Source organism: Thalassophryne amazonica, chromosome 4 (assembly GCF_902500255.1).
Source record: "Thalassophryne amazonica chromosome 4, fThaAma1.1, whole genome shotgun sequence".
Lineage (NCBI taxonomy): Eukaryota > Metazoa > Chordata > Actinopteri > Batrachoidiformes > Batrachoididae > Thalassophryne > Thalassophryne amazonica.
The window spans coordinates 44,536,757-44,554,147 of NC_047106.1; the positions used below are offsets into that span (position 1 = coordinate 44,536,757).

The 17,391-nt window shown below is 41.8% G+C and overlaps 1 protein-coding gene across 1 annotated transcript in view; it reads left to right on the forward strand.

Moving 5' to 3' along the window:
• Window positions 1-17,391, forward strand: part of chrd (chordin) — a 94,076-nt gene that overhangs the window by 46,557 nt on the left and 30,128 nt on the right. Inside the window, exons 10-12 of the mRNA XM_034167800.1 lie at window positions 2,900-3,047; window positions 12,115-12,221; window positions 16,067-16,346. Of these exons, the coding sequence (XP_034023691.1) occupies window positions 2,900-3,047; window positions 12,115-12,221; window positions 16,067-16,346 (535 nt within the window). The remainder of the gene's footprint in view (window positions 1-2,899; window positions 3,048-12,114; window positions 12,222-16,066; window positions 16,347-17,391) is intronic.

Below are 17,391 nucleotides of genomic sequence, written 5' to 3' on the forward strand. Positions count from 1 at the left end.
ATTTTAACTTTTTCATTTTCCGAAAAATAATTCACTTTCTGTCTTTCTCTTTCTCCATTCCCATTCTGTTTTGGCTCCTTCCTGGACTTAGATTTATGGTGCGTGTATATTTATATTTAACTGAGGCCCCAAGGTCATAAAAGTAACATTTCTTCAACACACTCATACATCTGTGCCATTAATCCAACATTTTTCAACATACTCTCCAATCCCCAGTCTTCCTGGAGTCCAGTCTGTCTGCTTGAAATTAAACTTCACTCACTATGCAATGTGTTCAGGCAGTGTAAGCCACATTTTTTCCCTGGATTTTAGTGTGGACTTAAAAGCTTGTGTTTTTTTTGTTGTCACTTAACTCTGTCCTTAAGTAGCTTGACTTACAGATTTGCACAAAGGGTATGTGATATTTTCAGAATGTTGTCAAAACACAATAGAGAAATGACAGCATTTACATGTGAGTGATGAGATACAGTTACTGTGTTTTGTCCTCTCACCATGACTACCATATTTTCCGGAATATAACACCCATGTCACACATAGCCAGAATCACGCAGAATGGCATCAGAATGACGAATTGGCACACATCTGAAAAGTGTCCAGTTGCAGTTTGAAAACATTCTGACAGCCATCTGCGAGAGACCACATAGTTGGTCAAAATCGGACGGCGGCCCCAAGTGTGATGCACATGTTCAGAACCCTCCGGGCGCCGTCGAGATGGGACACCTATCCAGCGATGGTCCATGTGTAATCTGACTGCAATTGACATATTCTGATGGCATCAAAACAGCATCTGAAACGATCTGATCCTGGTTGACTGAGCTCTGAGATCGAGCGGTCACAGCAAGGCCTGCCAGTGGATCCCGGCCAGGGAGGAAGAAGGAAATGTTATGTAATAAAATGTATGTGGCACTGTACGCACATCAGAGGCTCGGTGCAGCGCCCCACAACGCAGCTGAACGCGATGTCGCCGCTGTAATGCATGTATTATTACACGTACACCTCCTGAATCTGTAGCAGGTATGATGTGGAAATTCTTCCTCAGCCTATGGCAGCATAAATACACGTGCAGCTCAGCTCACCTCCGGTACCTCGCGTTCCACAATGCAGTGCAGACAGCTGGTGAAGTCCCTTTCACCCGCTTGCGCTGTGTGCTGGCAACGTCAATCACCCGACAAATGCACCTCTGGTGTAAATAAATCCCATGTGAAGTGCCGTCCCGCACCGATAATCCAACTACAGTTGTGTTAAGATGCGTATCTAGTGAAATGACAAAAAAAAGAGAGAAAGTCCACTGGCTGCATCTGAATGTTGCACACATGTGGGAAGTTGGCGCACTGTCAGCACAGTTCAGCAGCAGTTACGGAGTCCAGCCAGATGAATAAAATCTAACAATGCAAGTATATACTGATCAAACACCTAAAGGGAGTTTTCACCGGACTAACAGCAGGGGCTCACTGACAGCTGTCAGCCTTTTTGTGCGCTCTCTAGATGGACAGCTCCTGTGCTCACGTGCGCCCCACGTGTGCACGCGGAGCGGCTGACACAGCATTTATGAATACACACACATGCAGCCAAGCAAACATTTCGGCAACACACTTGCACACTGCTTTGATAACCTGTTATACGCACGCAGGCACACACGGCTCACAGCAGCTCGTTCAGCCACTGTGAACATGCGCGCAGCTGAGTGGATACTTCATCTGGCCACACACTTGCATGCTGTTTGGATCACCTGTTCTACGCACGTACACACGCACACTCCGTTATGTGAGACACACACTCTTGCCAGCGCACCCTCCTCCTGATGAGAGGTGAGTTTAGTGTGGGGAATGTGAGGACAAGTGGAGATTTGATTGCGTGAGTGAGTGAGTGGGTGAGTGACAGCTCCAATGTCCGTGCCGTCTGACAGTAGTCTGTGTCATCTGATTGTTGTCTGAAATATGTTTGGGCTGCATCCTGCAGGTGTACACGAGGCACCACCTCATGGGAACATAAAACAGTTTTTGTGATATTATGAGTTTTTTTTATTTTGAAATGTTCAGCTTTTCATTAAGTGTATTTTGAATCTGATAAAATTGTGCGGTTTTGAGGGTAATGGAAACCTGCCTACTTTGTGTTTGTGTTTTTGATTACTGATTACAATTTTATTTATTTCTGGCCAAGTTGTTGTTCTGCTTATTATTGTGTTGCTCTAAACTCATCTCTGTTTAAAATAAATCGAAAAAAAAAACAATGTTCATTTGAGTTGGCAGCAATTCTGTCTTTCTTCTGGTTTCTCTTTTGTTGTAAGTCCATCATTTCAGCACAGTAGAATTTAAGATTTTCAGTCCTTGAATCAAAAAGGTTTTTGTTTATAGTGGGAACAGATTTTTATGTCTTCGCCTCAAGCTGCATCGGAATGAAGAATCAATCAATCAGAAAAATTTACCCAATTATTCAAGTCACTTATCCAACAAAAATATCAATCATTCTGTGGTTACAACTTTATGTGGAGATGTGATGTATTTCTCAGTTTTACTCCATTGAAGTTGAATAACTTTGTTCATTTTACTTTAAGACACCACCTTGGACTCTTGGAGACTGTGGACATTTTCCTATGGTCTAACTCCCCAAGTCTTTAATGTTAAACACAATAGTTTTATTACACCACTGGAATTAAGCTAAAAATCTACACTTCAGTTATATCTTGTTTGGATCATTTCAGCTCTACTGTGTAAAGAAGCAAAATTACAAAAATTGTATCACTGTCCAAATACTTATGTACGTGGCTGTAATAATGTTGCACAGCACACTCAAAAGAATCCACTGAAATCAGTGTACAGTTCATTCAATTTGTGTGACAGATGGGTATGATTCATATGTAACAATGTACAGTCTCAATCTAACTACTTATATTTTGTAGGATCCAGACTTTGCTGAGGTGTTGACAAACCTGAACAGTCGAGAACTGTTCTGGCTGTCACGTGGTCAGCTGGAGATTGCTGTGGGAACTGAGGGTCCGGATCCTCAACAAATCTCTGGTTTTATCACCGGCAGGAAATCCTGTGACAGTGAGTGTGTTTTTGTTCTATTAAACATGTTTGTCAGTCCTGTGGTGGGCACAGTTCATTGAATCCGCTAACATCTATTTAGTGAATCTAAGTTGTTTGTTGGCAGATCAGGTTTTCAACTAATATTGAAAACCTTTTTGGAAACATCCATGTTTATGCTGCAACATATTAAATTTGCTGCTCTTTAGGGCACGGTCCCACCGGGGAGAGGATTAATTGTGCATGAATTGAGTACACAAATTACGGGCATTTGTTGTCATCCGCAACAAAAATGGCCAAAAATGACAAATGTCCCAGTATGAATTACGGATATATTAATAATGTATAGCAAATATATGATGAACAATCACGGTTGTATAACGCATGTAGTGAGGAAACGGATCAGACGCATTGCGATTATCACAGTAGTATTACGGGTGTATTATGAATGCATCGCACACGTGTTGCGTGTGCACCGCATCTGCATGGCGGTCATAAAAGACGCGCACTCGGGCTGTCGGCATCACTATTCACACCAACAATACAGGCACTGGAGCAATAGCTGGACTTGGACAAGTTGACTGGAATAAACAGGCAGTGAACAGGGCGAGCGTTGACGTCATCGGATCGCATCAGAGCGCAGCTCGTCTGAACGATTATAACAAGAAGTTAAATCTGTTATAAACACAGGAATAAATACTGTAACAGCTGCAGACAAGAAGGAAAAAACACACAACTGTTTTATCAAGCCTTGACAATGTAAACAAGTCAAATAATTACCTTTTTAGATGGCTCAAAATGCTTTCTGCAGCTTGTTAGCCATTCGTGTGCACGCGTGTGGCCCAGCTGCAGCTTCCTCTGTGATTCAGGAGGTGATTAGAACTGTTTTCAACAGCCAGTTTGCACAATAAAATGATTAATCCACCACAAAATAATTATTTTATATACGCAGCATCCAGCACAGTGCGCATGGCAGCCGGTAGAACAAAGAACGGCGTCCAGCTGTGAACACAACGCATCTGATTTGCATCCGCCGCAAATCAGATGCAAAGCAGACGTTATAAAAACGCTTTATTCATGGCCAATCTGTATGCAGTCACTACAACTTATTTTAGTTTGTGATGTGAACATGATGGGCACGCAAAATATCCGTTTTACACACTGTCTCAGTTCGCTGCCAAGCTGCAAATCCCTGTCAGTTTTGGATATCAGCAGATGACGGCGAATATACAGCGCATAGATTGAGTATGTTTGTGTATGTATTGAGTATGTATGGAGTATGTAAGGCGGATGTCATCCGCAGCCAAAATTTTGTGCAGTTCAAAAATCCTGGCAACGGAAAAACGTGCCTCTGTGGATAATTGCAGACGTGTGCGGGTGTCGGCCGACACATACAAGCATGTTTCACGCATATTGCAGATGTTAAGCGAATATGAGCCAATTTTGTGCACAATCCATACGCAAATCCTCCTAAACGCCAGTTGGACCGGACCCTTAGGTCTGTTTTTCAGGGTTTAAGTGCCAAAAGTCAAGCCCAAGCTACATTCATATCACAAATGTTAGCCATCGGTGGTTAGCTTCAGCTAAATGTTTTAGTGGTTTATCAGTCGACATACTAGAATAGTTAACTGAGCTAATGCTAGACTCCAGCATTTGGTTACTGCTGATCTGCTAACCAAAAAGTTAACTCTGCTAATGCTAGAGTCATTAGCAGAGTTAGCAGAGTAGCGGTTATTGAAGCTAACATTCATGCTATGGTCACATTAGCTGCAGATAACGGCAACACACAGTTGGTTTTGTTGCTTGATTGGTGTTCCATCTTCCTAAGATGTCATGTAAATCACTTCAGAAGCAGCTATACTAAAATACAAAAAGGAGCAAACTGGGGCAAAATGGAACCTGATAATCATGAAATGGGGGTAAAATGTAACAAAATGGAGCAGACTGACCTAGACTGACTCCAAATATGATTAAATATGATTCAATTAAGTACTTTTATTTAATTATTTTTAAGCGAAATGGAGCAAAATGGGGACTGATAATAACGAAATCAGGGTAAAACGTAACAAAGTGGAGCAGACTGACCCACTGATTGAATTTTCATCCCTTGAACGCCAGATGACACACCTGCCCCTACTACATATACTGAGCGGATCTCACAAAAAACAAAAACAATTCAATAAAAGTACTTATTTCAATCAATCAATCAATCAATCAGTTTTTTATATAGCGCCAAATCACAACAAACAGTTGCCCCAAGACGCTTTATATTGTAAGGCAAGGCCATACAATAATTATGTAAAACCCCAACGGTCAAAATGACCCCCTGTGAGCAAGCACTTGGCTACAGTGGGAAGGAAAAACTCCCTTTTAACAGGAAGAAACCTCCAGCAGAACCAGGCTCAGGGAGGGGCAGTCTTCTGCTGGGACTGGTTGGGGCTGAGGGAGAGAACCAGGAAAAAGACATGCTGTGGAGGGGAGCAGAGATCAATCACTAATGATTAAATGCAGAGTGGTGCATACAGAGCAAAAAGAGAAAGAAACAGTGCATCATGGGAACCCCCCAGCAGTCTACGTCTATAGCAGCATAACTAAGGGATGGTTCAGGGTCACCTGATCCAGCCCTAACTATAAGCTTTAGCAAAAAGGAAAGTTTTAAGCCTAATCTTAAAAGTAGAGAGGGTGTCTGTCTCCCTGATCTGAATTGGGAGCTGGTTCCACAGGAGAGGAGCCTGAAAGCTGAAGGCTCTGCCTCCCATTCTACTCTTACAAACCCTAGGAACTACAAGTAAGCCTGCAGTCTGAGAGCGAAGCGATCTATTGGGGTGATATGGTACTACGAGGTCCCTAAGATAAGATGGGACCTGATTATTCAAAACCTTATAAGTAAGAAGAAGAATTTTAAATTCTATTCTAGAATTAACAGGAAGCCAATGAAGAGAGGCCAATATGGGTGAGATATGCTGTCTCCTTCTAGTCCCCGTCAGTACTCTAGCTGCAGCATTTTGAATTAACTGAAGACTTTTAGGGAACTTTTAGGACAACCTGATAATAATGAATTACAATAGTCCAGCCTAGAGGAAATAAATGCATGAATTAGTTTTTCAGCATCACTCTGAGACAAGACCTTTCTAATTTTAGAGATATTGCGTAAATGCAAAAAAGCAGTCCTACATATTTGTTTAATATGCGCTTTGAATGACATATCCTGATCAAAAATGACTCCAAGATTTCTCACAGTATTACTAGAGGTCAGGGTAATGCCATCCAGAGTAAGGATCTGGTTAGACACCATGTTTCTAAGATTTGTGGGGCCAAGTACAATAACTTCAGTTTTATCTGAGTTTAAAAGCAGGAAATTAGAGGTCATCCATGTCTTTATGTCTGTAAGACAATCCTGCAGTTTAGCTAATTGGTGTGTGTCCTCTGGCTTCATGGATAGATAAAGCTGGGTATCATCTGCGTAACAATGAAAATTTAAAAAATACCGTCTAATAATACTACCTAAGGGAAGCATGTATAAAGTGAATAAAATTGGTCCTAGCACAGAACCTTGTGGAACTCCATAATTAACTTTAGTCTGTGAAGAAGATTCCCCATTTACATGAACAAATTGTAATCTATTAGACAAATATGATTCAAACCACCGCAGCGCAGTGCCTTTAATACCTATGGCATGCTCTAATCTCTGTAATAAAATTTTATGGTCAACAGTATCAAAAGCAGCACCGAGGTCTAACAGAACAAGCACAGAGATGAGTCCACTGTCCGAGGCCATAAGAAGATCATTTGTAACCTTCACTAATGCTGTTTCTGTACTATGATGAATTCTAAAACCTGACTGAAACTCTTCAAATAGACCATTCCTCTGCAGATCATCAGTTAGCTGTTTTACAACTACCCTTTCAAGAATTTTTGAGAGAAAAGGAAGGTTGGAGATTGGCCTATAATTAGCTAAGATAGCTGGGTCAAGTGATGGCTTTTTAAGTAATGGTTTAATTACTGCCACCTTAAAAGCCTGTGGTACATAGCCAACTAATAAAGATAGATTGATCATATTTAAGATCGAAGCATTAAATAATGGTAGGGCTTCCTTGAGCAGCCTGGTAGGAATGGGGTCTAATAAACATGTTGATGGTTTGGATGAAGTAACTAATGAAAATAACTCAGACAGAACAATCGGAGAGAAAGAGTCTAACCAAATACCGGCATCACTGAAAGCAGCCAAAGATAACGATACGTCTTTGGGATGGTTATGAGTAATTTTTTCTCTAATAGTTAAAATTTTGTTAGCAAAGAAAGTCATGAAGTCATTACTAGTTAAAGTTAATGGAATACTCAGCTCAATAGAGCTCTGACTCTTTGTCAGCCTGGCTAGAGTGCTGAAAAGAAACCTGGGGTTGTTCTTATTTTCTTCAATTAGTGATGAGTAGAAAGATGTCCTAGCTTTACGGAGGGCTTTTTTTATAGAGCAACAGACTCTTTTTCCAGGCTAAGTGAAGATCTTCTAAATTAGTGAGACGCCATTTCCTCTCCAACTTACGGGTTATCTGCTTTAAGCTACAAGTTTGTGAGTTATACCACGGAGTCAGGCACTTCTGATTTAAAGCTCTCTTTTTCAGAGGAGCTACAGCATCCAAAGTTGTCTTCAATGAGGATGTAAAACTATTGACGAGATACTCTTTCTCACTTACAGAGTTTAGGTAGCTACTCTGCACTGTGTTGGTATATGGCATTAGAGAACATAAAGAAGGAATCATATCCTTAAACCTAGTTACAGCGCTTTCTGAAAGACTTCTAGTGTAATGAAACTTATTCCCCACTGCTGGGTAGTCCATCAGAGTAAATGTAAATGTTATTAAGAAATGATCAGACAGAAGGGAGTTTTCAGGGAATACTGTTAAGTCTTCTATTTCCATACCATAAGTCAGAACAAGATCTAAGATATGATTAAAGTGGTGGGTGGACTCATTTACTTTTTGAGCAAAGCCAATAGAGTCTAATAATAGATTAAATGCAGTGTTGAGGCTGTCATTCTCAGCATCTGTGTGGATGTTAAAATCGCCCACTATAATTATCTTATCTGAGCTAAGCACTAAGTCAGACAAAAGGTCTGAAAATTCACATTCACAGGACTGCTAATCCTCCGCCCCGGCCCGTGCTACGAGCATTCTGGCAGTTAGTGTGACTCGGGGGTGTTGACTCATTTAAACTAACATATTCATCCTGCTGTAACCAGGTTTCTGTAAGGCAGAATAAATCAATATGTTGATCAATTATTATATCATTTACCAACAGGGACTTAGAAGAGAGAGACCTAATGTTTAATAGACCACATTTAACTGTTTTAGTCTGTGGTGCAGTTGAAGGTGCTATATTATTTTTTCTTTTTGAATTTTTATGCTTAAATAGATTTTTGCTGGTTGTTGGTGGTCTGGGAGCAGGCACCGTCTCTACGGGGATGGGGTAATGAGGGGATGGCAGGGGAAGAGAAGCTGCAGAGAGGTGTGTAAGACTACAACTCTGCTTCCTGGTCCCAACCCTGGATAGTCACGGTTTGGAGGATTTAAGAAAATTGGCCAGATTTCTAGGAATGAGAGCTGCTCCATCCAAAGTGGGATGGATGTCGTCTCTCCTAACAAGACCAGGTTTTCCCCAGAAGCTTTGCCAATTATCTATGAAGCCCACCTCATTTTTTGGACACCACTCAGACAGCCAGCAATTCAAGGAGAACATGCGGCTAAACATGTCACTCCCGGTCCGATTGGGGAGGGGCCCAGAGAAAGGTACAGAGTCCGACATTGTTTTTGCAAAGTTACACACCGATATAATGTTAATTTTAGTGACCTCCGATTGGCGTAACCGGGTGTCATTACTGCCGACGTGAATTACAATCTTACCAAATTTACGCTTAGCCTTAGCCAGCAGTTTCAAATTTCCTTCAATGTCGCCTACTCTGGCCCCCGGAAGACAATTGACTATGGTTGCTGGTGTCGCTAACTTCACATTTCTCAAAACAGAGTCGCCAATAACCAGAGTTTGATCCTCGGTGGGTGTGTCGTCGAGTGGGGAAAAACGGTTATTTGGAGTCAGTCTGGTTCACTCTGCTCCATTTTGTTACATTTTACCCCCATTTGTGATCAGCAGCCCCCATTTTGTCCATTTTGTATTTTAGTATTGCTCCTTAAGAAGTGTTATGTGGTTACAAAAACATCATTTTTAGATTTAGAAGCGTTTAGAAAATTATTTACAAAATATGTTAGAAACATGTTAGCTATAGCGATAGAAGTTGTTTTGGAGCATTTTTCAGCATCTTGGATTATTTTGTTCGAGCGAACAAACAGTTGACATCACACTTTTCACTCAAATTGGCAGTCACCATGTCGCATCGCTCCATATTTGCAAAAAATAGATTTCTAATCTGTTTTGACCCCGCCTGTTTGGCATCAGAACGACCATTGTTTCTTGCTGCTGCAAAATGCCCATTCTTTGAAAATAAATGTCAAGTTGCAGCTTTGCCTCTTGTCATTTTCTGTCGCTTGTAGCTAATGTGACCATAGCTTTAGATTAGCTGTGTCCACCATTGCATCAGTTACATTACTATATGCAGTGGTGGGCACAGTTCCGCTAACCGCTAATTAGCAAAGCTAACATTTTGTTCGCAGATTAGCTTTTCAGCCAACTTATAAAACCATCAGCAGACCAATTAGCTTCCGCTAAATTTAGTTCTGCTGACTTTCAGTTTGCTATCATTTTTTTTGCTGGCATAGTGAGTAAAGCTTAATGTCAAAAACATTTGTAAACCCTAAAATCATGCACGTTAGTTCCTGTCTGTTGCATGTTTTGCTAAAGTCAGACCTCTGTGATCTTAGCCCTCCCCCAGCAGAAGGGGGCAGGCAGGCTGCCAGTGGGGGGAGAGAAAGAGGGAGAAGAAGAAAGACAAGAGAAAAAAAGTGTCATTTGGGAAACGAGTCTCCTCTCAATCACCCCCCCCCCCCCCCCAGTCAAAACGCATAGAACACTGCCAACAACTGGATGTGAGTGTGAATAGCAACCAACGTGTGACCTTTGGTTGCTATTTGTTGCCGTGAATCACACTTCACAAACATAATTTTCAGTTTTGCAAATGCCTTTTTTTACAAATTAAAATATGGCATATTTACAAATACTCATTTATTTGTAAAAACCAACACAGACATTACAGTAAATTGTGTGTTGGTTTTTAAAAATAAATAAATCAGCCAACCAGTGATTGAGAGGAGACTCATTTCCCATAATGCCTTTTGGTGCGTGTGTCAGTTAACACTCAAACCTTCAGAATTAGTGCATTACTTTTAAAAGATATGTCCAGTATTTTTGCTTTGTAAAAACGACAGAATTGCCGTTAATGTCGATAAACTGTCCGGAATTAGTTTTGTTTATAAATGAAACCATGACTGAAATTTACCTTGCTTTTCGTGTCTCCTGCCACACTGTCTGTGTTATTGTATGTGGAAAGTAAGTGACTTTTGGTCACTTACTTATGCACCCTGTCCACTTCCTTACGGCAGTGGGCAGGGTGAATAAAGACAGAAGCTCTGCCTCATTGTTTGTTTTGGGTTTGTGAACACCTTTGATTTTACTCAGAAGCCTCGGCAGTGCTTAAACTCAAAACTGGCTTATGAGTAGCCGACAGTGTACTGAGTCAATACTAAAAGTTAGTGGTTAGCTGTAACGTCCGCTAAATTTTTTAGTGGTTTATCGCTTTAGTGTTATAAAAGCTAACTTTTCAGTTAGCGGTTATCAAAGCTAGCTTTTTGGTTAGCTGTGCCCACCGCTGCCTATATTCCAGCGAGTATACGCACCATTGCAGAGGCAAAAAAAGAGTTTGCTCAGAACGTGCTTTCTTGTGCTTCTCCATCTGTGGCTGTTTTTGTCATTCTCCTTCATAAATACTTGATTGCTTTTTTCCTCCTTACCATCCTTTCATGTCTTATCGCTGGGAGAAAACAGTGTTTATAGACCTTCTGTTTGACTTGGTGGCCCACCAACACTCTGTGTGTGTGTCTGTTTGTGTGGGACATAGAGAAAAAGACAAGAGCTTTCAGGAATGTTGTGGACAGCCCTGTTGTCTGAAACCATTAAAGCTCATATGTGTTCTTTTCAAGTGACGCACGCTCGAGCGTGAACCGGGAACATCAAGGTGTCCGGGACTTTTATTGTTGACTGCGTACACATGCACACAAATAGACGTTAATATATGCATGAAGATATTATTTTTGTCCTGCTTTTGCACACACAGACATACAGACTGGTGCTGCCAAGGTCGCAGTCTGCTGGACTCGACTCTCTGTAGCGGTGTTCCAGCGCTGTGATTAACAACTTGACGTTATGTGTGAAGAATTCAAACGCAACTCCTTTCCCTCGCTCCCTCTCTGTTTTTTTCCTTCACTTCTGTCTCTGTCGTTCTTTCAGTCTATCCTGCCATGCATCGATCCTGTCATCAACTGTCCCCGATGGGTATTTTTGCTTTTTTTCTTCCCTTCTTGAGGGCCTTTTTCCCCTTTCTCAGCGTCATAGTCAAACTTTTTCTCATTCCCCTCTGTTTCTCATTCCTTTCTGTTACTCAGTTCAATCTTTTTAAGCCCAAGCTGCATTCAGCAAAAATGACCTCATTCTCTGGCTTAACCTCGGGTGGATTGTGCATGTGCGAGTGTGCATTTGCGCCACTGCAGCAACATGCATGTGTTTAGATCCATTTTTTTTTCTCATGTTCTCTTCCACCCCCTCATTAGCGGTTCAGTTGAGTCTGTCAGTGTGTCCCTGAAATGACTCTTTCTTGGATGACTTTCAGTGTTTGGAGTTCATGTATGCAAAATTACCAAGCATGGTGGAGTGTAATGTGTTCCTTTTCCCATCCCTCCTTCAACCAGCCAGCAGATTTTGAACATGACAGAAATCACTGCCTCATCTCTCATGCTGTCAGACTCTGCTGTGGTGGAAGAGAATGAGGTTCCATGAGGACATTTGATTGTATAAGTATTGTAAGCTCAACCACATTGCAAAGTTTTTTTTTTAAATATTAATCTGTTTTTTGTGTGTTTCTCAGCCATTCAGAGTGTTATGTCCAGTGGTGACGCTTTGACCCCTGGGAAGACGGGAGGTGTGGGCTCTGCCATCTTTAACCTTCACGATAACGGCACACTGGACTACCAGGTGTGTATTTGTCCACGGTTCACTTCAGATTGGATCAGGTTTTAGTCATGATTCAGATAATTTTTCACTTCCGCAAAAAAAAAAAAGGAAACAAAAGAAAAGGAGACAAATATAACATATTACAGAATTGAAAGAACAATGAAACAAGGAACTTTTGAAAATAGTCTTGAATGAAAACAAGTTGTCCAATATTTTAAATGGTATTTTAAAATGGAATAGAACACCCTTACTAGATTACTGAAGTGCCAGGCACAACCTGCCGCACCTCATCTGATGGACCCGTGCAAGTCCAGTCTGCCTGTGCCAACTCCTCCCAAGCAGTCATACCACACGGGAAAAGTCAGTTTTTCCAGAACACAGTGATCTCCCAGCTACCTCTGCCTTACCCACAGGATGGCACGGGGGAAAATACGGTGCATACAGTGAGGAAAATAAGTATTTTAACACCCTGCGGTTTTGCAAGTTCTCCCACTTAGAAATCATGGAGGGATCTGAAATTTTCATCTTAGGTGCATGTCCACTGTGAGAGACATAATCTAAAAAAAAAAAAAAAACGGAAATCACAATGTATGATTTTTTTTAATAATTAATTTGTATGTTACTGCTGCAAATAAGTATTTGAACACCTACCAACCAGCAAGAATTCTGGCTCACACAGACCTGTTAATTTTTCTTTAAGAAGCCCTCTTATTCTGCACGCTTTACCTGTATTAATTGCACCTGTTTGAACTTGTTACCTGTATAAAAGACACCTGTTCACACACTCAATCAATCACACTCCAACCTGTCCACCATAGCCAAGACCAAAGAGCTGTCTAAGGACACCAGGGATAAAACTGTAGACCTGCACAAGGCTGGGATGGACTACAGGACAACAGGCAAGCAGCTTGGTAGAAGACAACAACTGTTATGATTATTTATTAGAAAGTGGAAGAAACACAAGATGACTGTCAATCTCCCTCGGTCTGGAATTCCATGCAAGATCTCACTTTGTGGGGTAAGGATGATTCTGAGAAAGCTCAGAACTAAACAGGAGGACCTGGTCAATGACCTGAAGAGAGCTGGGACCACAGTCACAAAGATTACATTAGTAACACATGATGCTGTCATGGTTTAAAATCCTGCAGGGCAGCAAGGTCACCCCGCTCAAGCCAGCTCATGTCCAGGCCCGTTTGAAGTTCACCAGTGACCATCTGGATGATTCAGAGGAGGCATGGGAGAAGGTCATGTGGTCAGATGAGACCAGAATAGAGCTTTTTGGAATCAACTCCACTTATCATGTTTAGAGGAGGCGAACAACCCCAAGAAAACCATCCCAACCGTGAGTAGAGAAGCTTGAATCTTCGACTGGACTGGGTTGCTTGACGCGAGGACGTTTCGCTTCAAATCGCAGAAGCTTCCTCAGCTAAAATTCTTGCTCTGGAAGTCTGACTTCTGTCTGACTCTTGTAGAGAACAAAAGCTGGAGTTTTAAACCTAACCAGACCCCTCCTACTGAGAGGCAGACTGCTATAGGCTAGTGACTAAACAATAGCTCTAATTAGCAACTATTGCGCTCTAGTTAGCACACCTAATGACAGGACAGCTGTCCCTCTAATGATGGGATGGATGCCTTTCTGATGGCTCCCTTGATGACGTGAATGACTCATTACCATGAACAAAAGACTGACACTCCTTTGACCTGAGTACCCCATTGTAAACAGGGGATAAAGTGTGTCTCAGACCCCCTCCCCGGTTAAGGCTGGGTTTCAAACGTTTCACAAAGAATGCCTCCTTGACCCCTCTCTCAAACCATTTCTTCTCTCTGGCTAATATTTTAACTTCCTTGTCCTCAAACGTGTGGTTACTGTCTTTAAGGTGGAGATGAACTGCAGACTGAGGTCCACTGGCGCCCTCTCTGCGGTGCTGGTATAGCCTTTTGTGTAAAGGTTGCTTCGTTTCACCTATATAGTGTTTTTTACAGTTTTCCTGACATCTGATAGAATACACTACATTGCTCTGTTTGTAACTAGGGATCATGTCCTTCGGGGGAACTAATTTGTATCTCAAGGTGTTAACCGGTTTAAAGTAAACTGGGATTTTGTGCTGTCTGAAGATCCTCTGTAGTTTTTCCCCTACTCCTGCTAAATAAAGGAGAGACACTCCTCTTCTTCTTGTCTCCATCTTCTGTCTATATGGTCTCTTTGTTCTCTGAGACTTCTGCACTTTGTCCAGGGACCATCGTGGGTACCCACATACTGTGAGGGCTTTCCGGACACGTTGTTGTTCTTTAGCCCTTCCCTCTGCAGTTGTGGGCACCTGTAGGACTCTGTGTTGAAGTGTCCTGATCACCCCGAGCTTGTGTTCAAGGGGGTGGTTTGAGCCAAAGAGCAGATATTGGTCAGTGTGAGTTGGTTTTCTGTAAACCCCTGTCTGGAGCTGCCTGTTCTCTCCAATCGTAACATCACAGTCAAAGAAGGCTAAATGGTTGTTTCTGGCATCCTCACGTGTGAACTTGATATTGGCGTCCACCGAGTTGATGTGTTCTGTAAAGTCCTCAGCTTGCTGTTGCTTGATTTTAACCCATGTGTCATCAACATATCTGAACCAGTGACTGGGAGAGATGCCTGTGAAAGATGTCAAGGCTGTCTTCTCCACTCGCTCCATGTACAGATTGGATCCCAACCGTGAAGCATGGGGGTGGAAACATCATACTCTGGGGGTGCTCTTCTGCAAAGGGGACAGGACGACTGCACCGTATTGAAGGGAGGATGGATGGGGTCATGTATTGAGGGATTTTGGCAAACAACCTCCTTCTCTCAGTAAGAGCATTGAAGATGGGTTATGGCTGGATCTTCCAGCATGACAATGACCCCAAACACACAGCCAGGGCAACTAAGGAGGGGCTCCGTAAGAAGCATTTCAAGGTCCTGGAGTGGCCTGGCCAGTCTCCAGACCTGAACTCAATAGAAAATCTTTGGAGGGAGCTGAAACTCCAAACCTGAAAGATTTGGAGAAGATCTGTATGGAGGAGTGGACCAAAATCCCTGCTGCAGTGTGTGAAAACTTGGTCAAGAACTACAGGAAACGTTTGACCTCTGTAATTGCAAACAACGGCTACTGTACCAAATATTAACATTGATTTTCACAGGTGATCAAATACTTATTTGCAACAGTAACATACAAATAAATTATTTAAAAAATCATACATTGTGATTTCTGGAATTTTTTTTTTTTAGATTATGTCAATCACAGTGGACATGCACCTAAGATGAAAATTTCAGACCCCTCCATGATTTCTAAGTGGGAGAACTTGGAAAATCGCAGGGTGTTCAAATACTTATTTTCCTCACTGTGCTCTCCGTCCTCAGCTCCTGAATTTTTTCAGTGATTATTTCCATACTTGGATCCCAACGTGTCTCAAGCCTGCACTAGAGCCGAGCGCAAGGCGGGCACAGTCTATCTGCTTTTAACATGCTTTGTTCACATAAACACACAACTGTTTTGATTTCACTGCAGCTGTGCATCGGGATGAACAAAATTATTACCTGAACATCTAGTCAGTATGGCAATAACTCAGAATGTCACACTCATTATGTAAACTTTAAAATTAATCTGCAGTTCATGTGCATGCTGAACCATGGGTGGCGGTCCACACAGAATTCAGATAAACTATGGTCCATTAAACCCATAAGACATCACTGTATGACTCATATGAGTGATGTGAGCTCAAAAACCAGAATGTTGTCATAATATTTGCTGTCACATCTCATTTGTGTGGTAGAATAAGACAAAACGAAGACAACAGGCATGTTTATGCTCATAGATTTTACAGTCTTCAAAATTGCTCTGTCGTTTTTATTGCAGGTTGAGGTCGCGGGTCTTACCAGTGATGTAGTTGGTCTCACTATTGAGCTAAAGCCGCGACGGAGAAATAAACGCTCCGTGCTGTACGATCTCACACCAGAGTACGACAAGGCCACAGGCCGTGCGCTGGGCAGCTGGAGTCGCATGGAGGCCCGCCACATTCACATGCTGTTGCAAAATGAACTATTCATCAATGTGGCGACGGCCCACAACCAGGATGGAGAGCTAAGAGGGCAGATCAAGGCTCTGCTCTACAGCGGCCTGGAGGCACCCAGACATGGTAAGGATGAAAAGAAGTGGAGGGTGGAACGGAGGGATTACATCATGGATTAAAAAAATGCATAAAAATGAATTGGATTTATTTAGGCTCAGGAAAGACCGGTGGTTGTGCTAATGATGCCCATATGGGCAATAAACATCAAATCATACACTAGGTCGCGTTTGTTCTGACCGAAATCTCAGTGACCGCCCAGTGGCTCTCTCTCATACTTGGCATAACATTACTACTAAGTCTTTGCATGAAAATTGACATTAAAAATTTGGATAAATGGGCTTTTGCTAATTTTATGGACGTATTGTTGTCTTTTTCAGCTCTTAAGTCATCACCTCAGAAACCATTTTGTGGATTTATTCCATATTTACTATACATGTCCATGCTGTGTTGTGCAAAACAACTGATCATTTTTAAAGTGGGCATACCACTAATTTATGTGTGTAAAACATTCAAATTTCTTGCTGTAAATTTTGATGTGAGCATTTACTGCCTCCTGCAGTGGGTATATGTAGGCTATGTCTTTTAGCAGCCCTTACTGGTTGTCTGGGTACCTAGTGTTGGATATGAATGAAATGTAATTTGTCACCATTACTGAAATGTCTGAGTTTAACAAGAAAGTTTGAACTAGAAAATCCCCACCTAGCTCTGGGTAAACTTCCCTGGGAGATCTCATGATATAAATACTAAGGTCATCTGGCACCTATTGGGTGCCTTGGAGTCAGTTGTAAGTTGTGTCAAAATTTGTGTGCAGTGCTCAACTAGTGCACAGTCTTTGACCCAATTATGATTTTGTTCTCGCTGGCCCTATGAGCTAATTAAGATGCAGATCAGGTTGCAGTTGCTATGGTGATTGTCCCCCCCATTGGGTCTACCTATGTACCAAGTTTGGCTGGTTTGGGCCCAAGGGCCTTGGAGATATAGTGTTAAGTATTTGGACAGACAGTATTTTGTTTGGGTCGGTGGCCATCAGTCATTTCAGTGCTTGTGAAAATAGAGAGATAAATACAGAAGATAATAAAAATTCAGATAAATACTAACATTTATCTTAAAA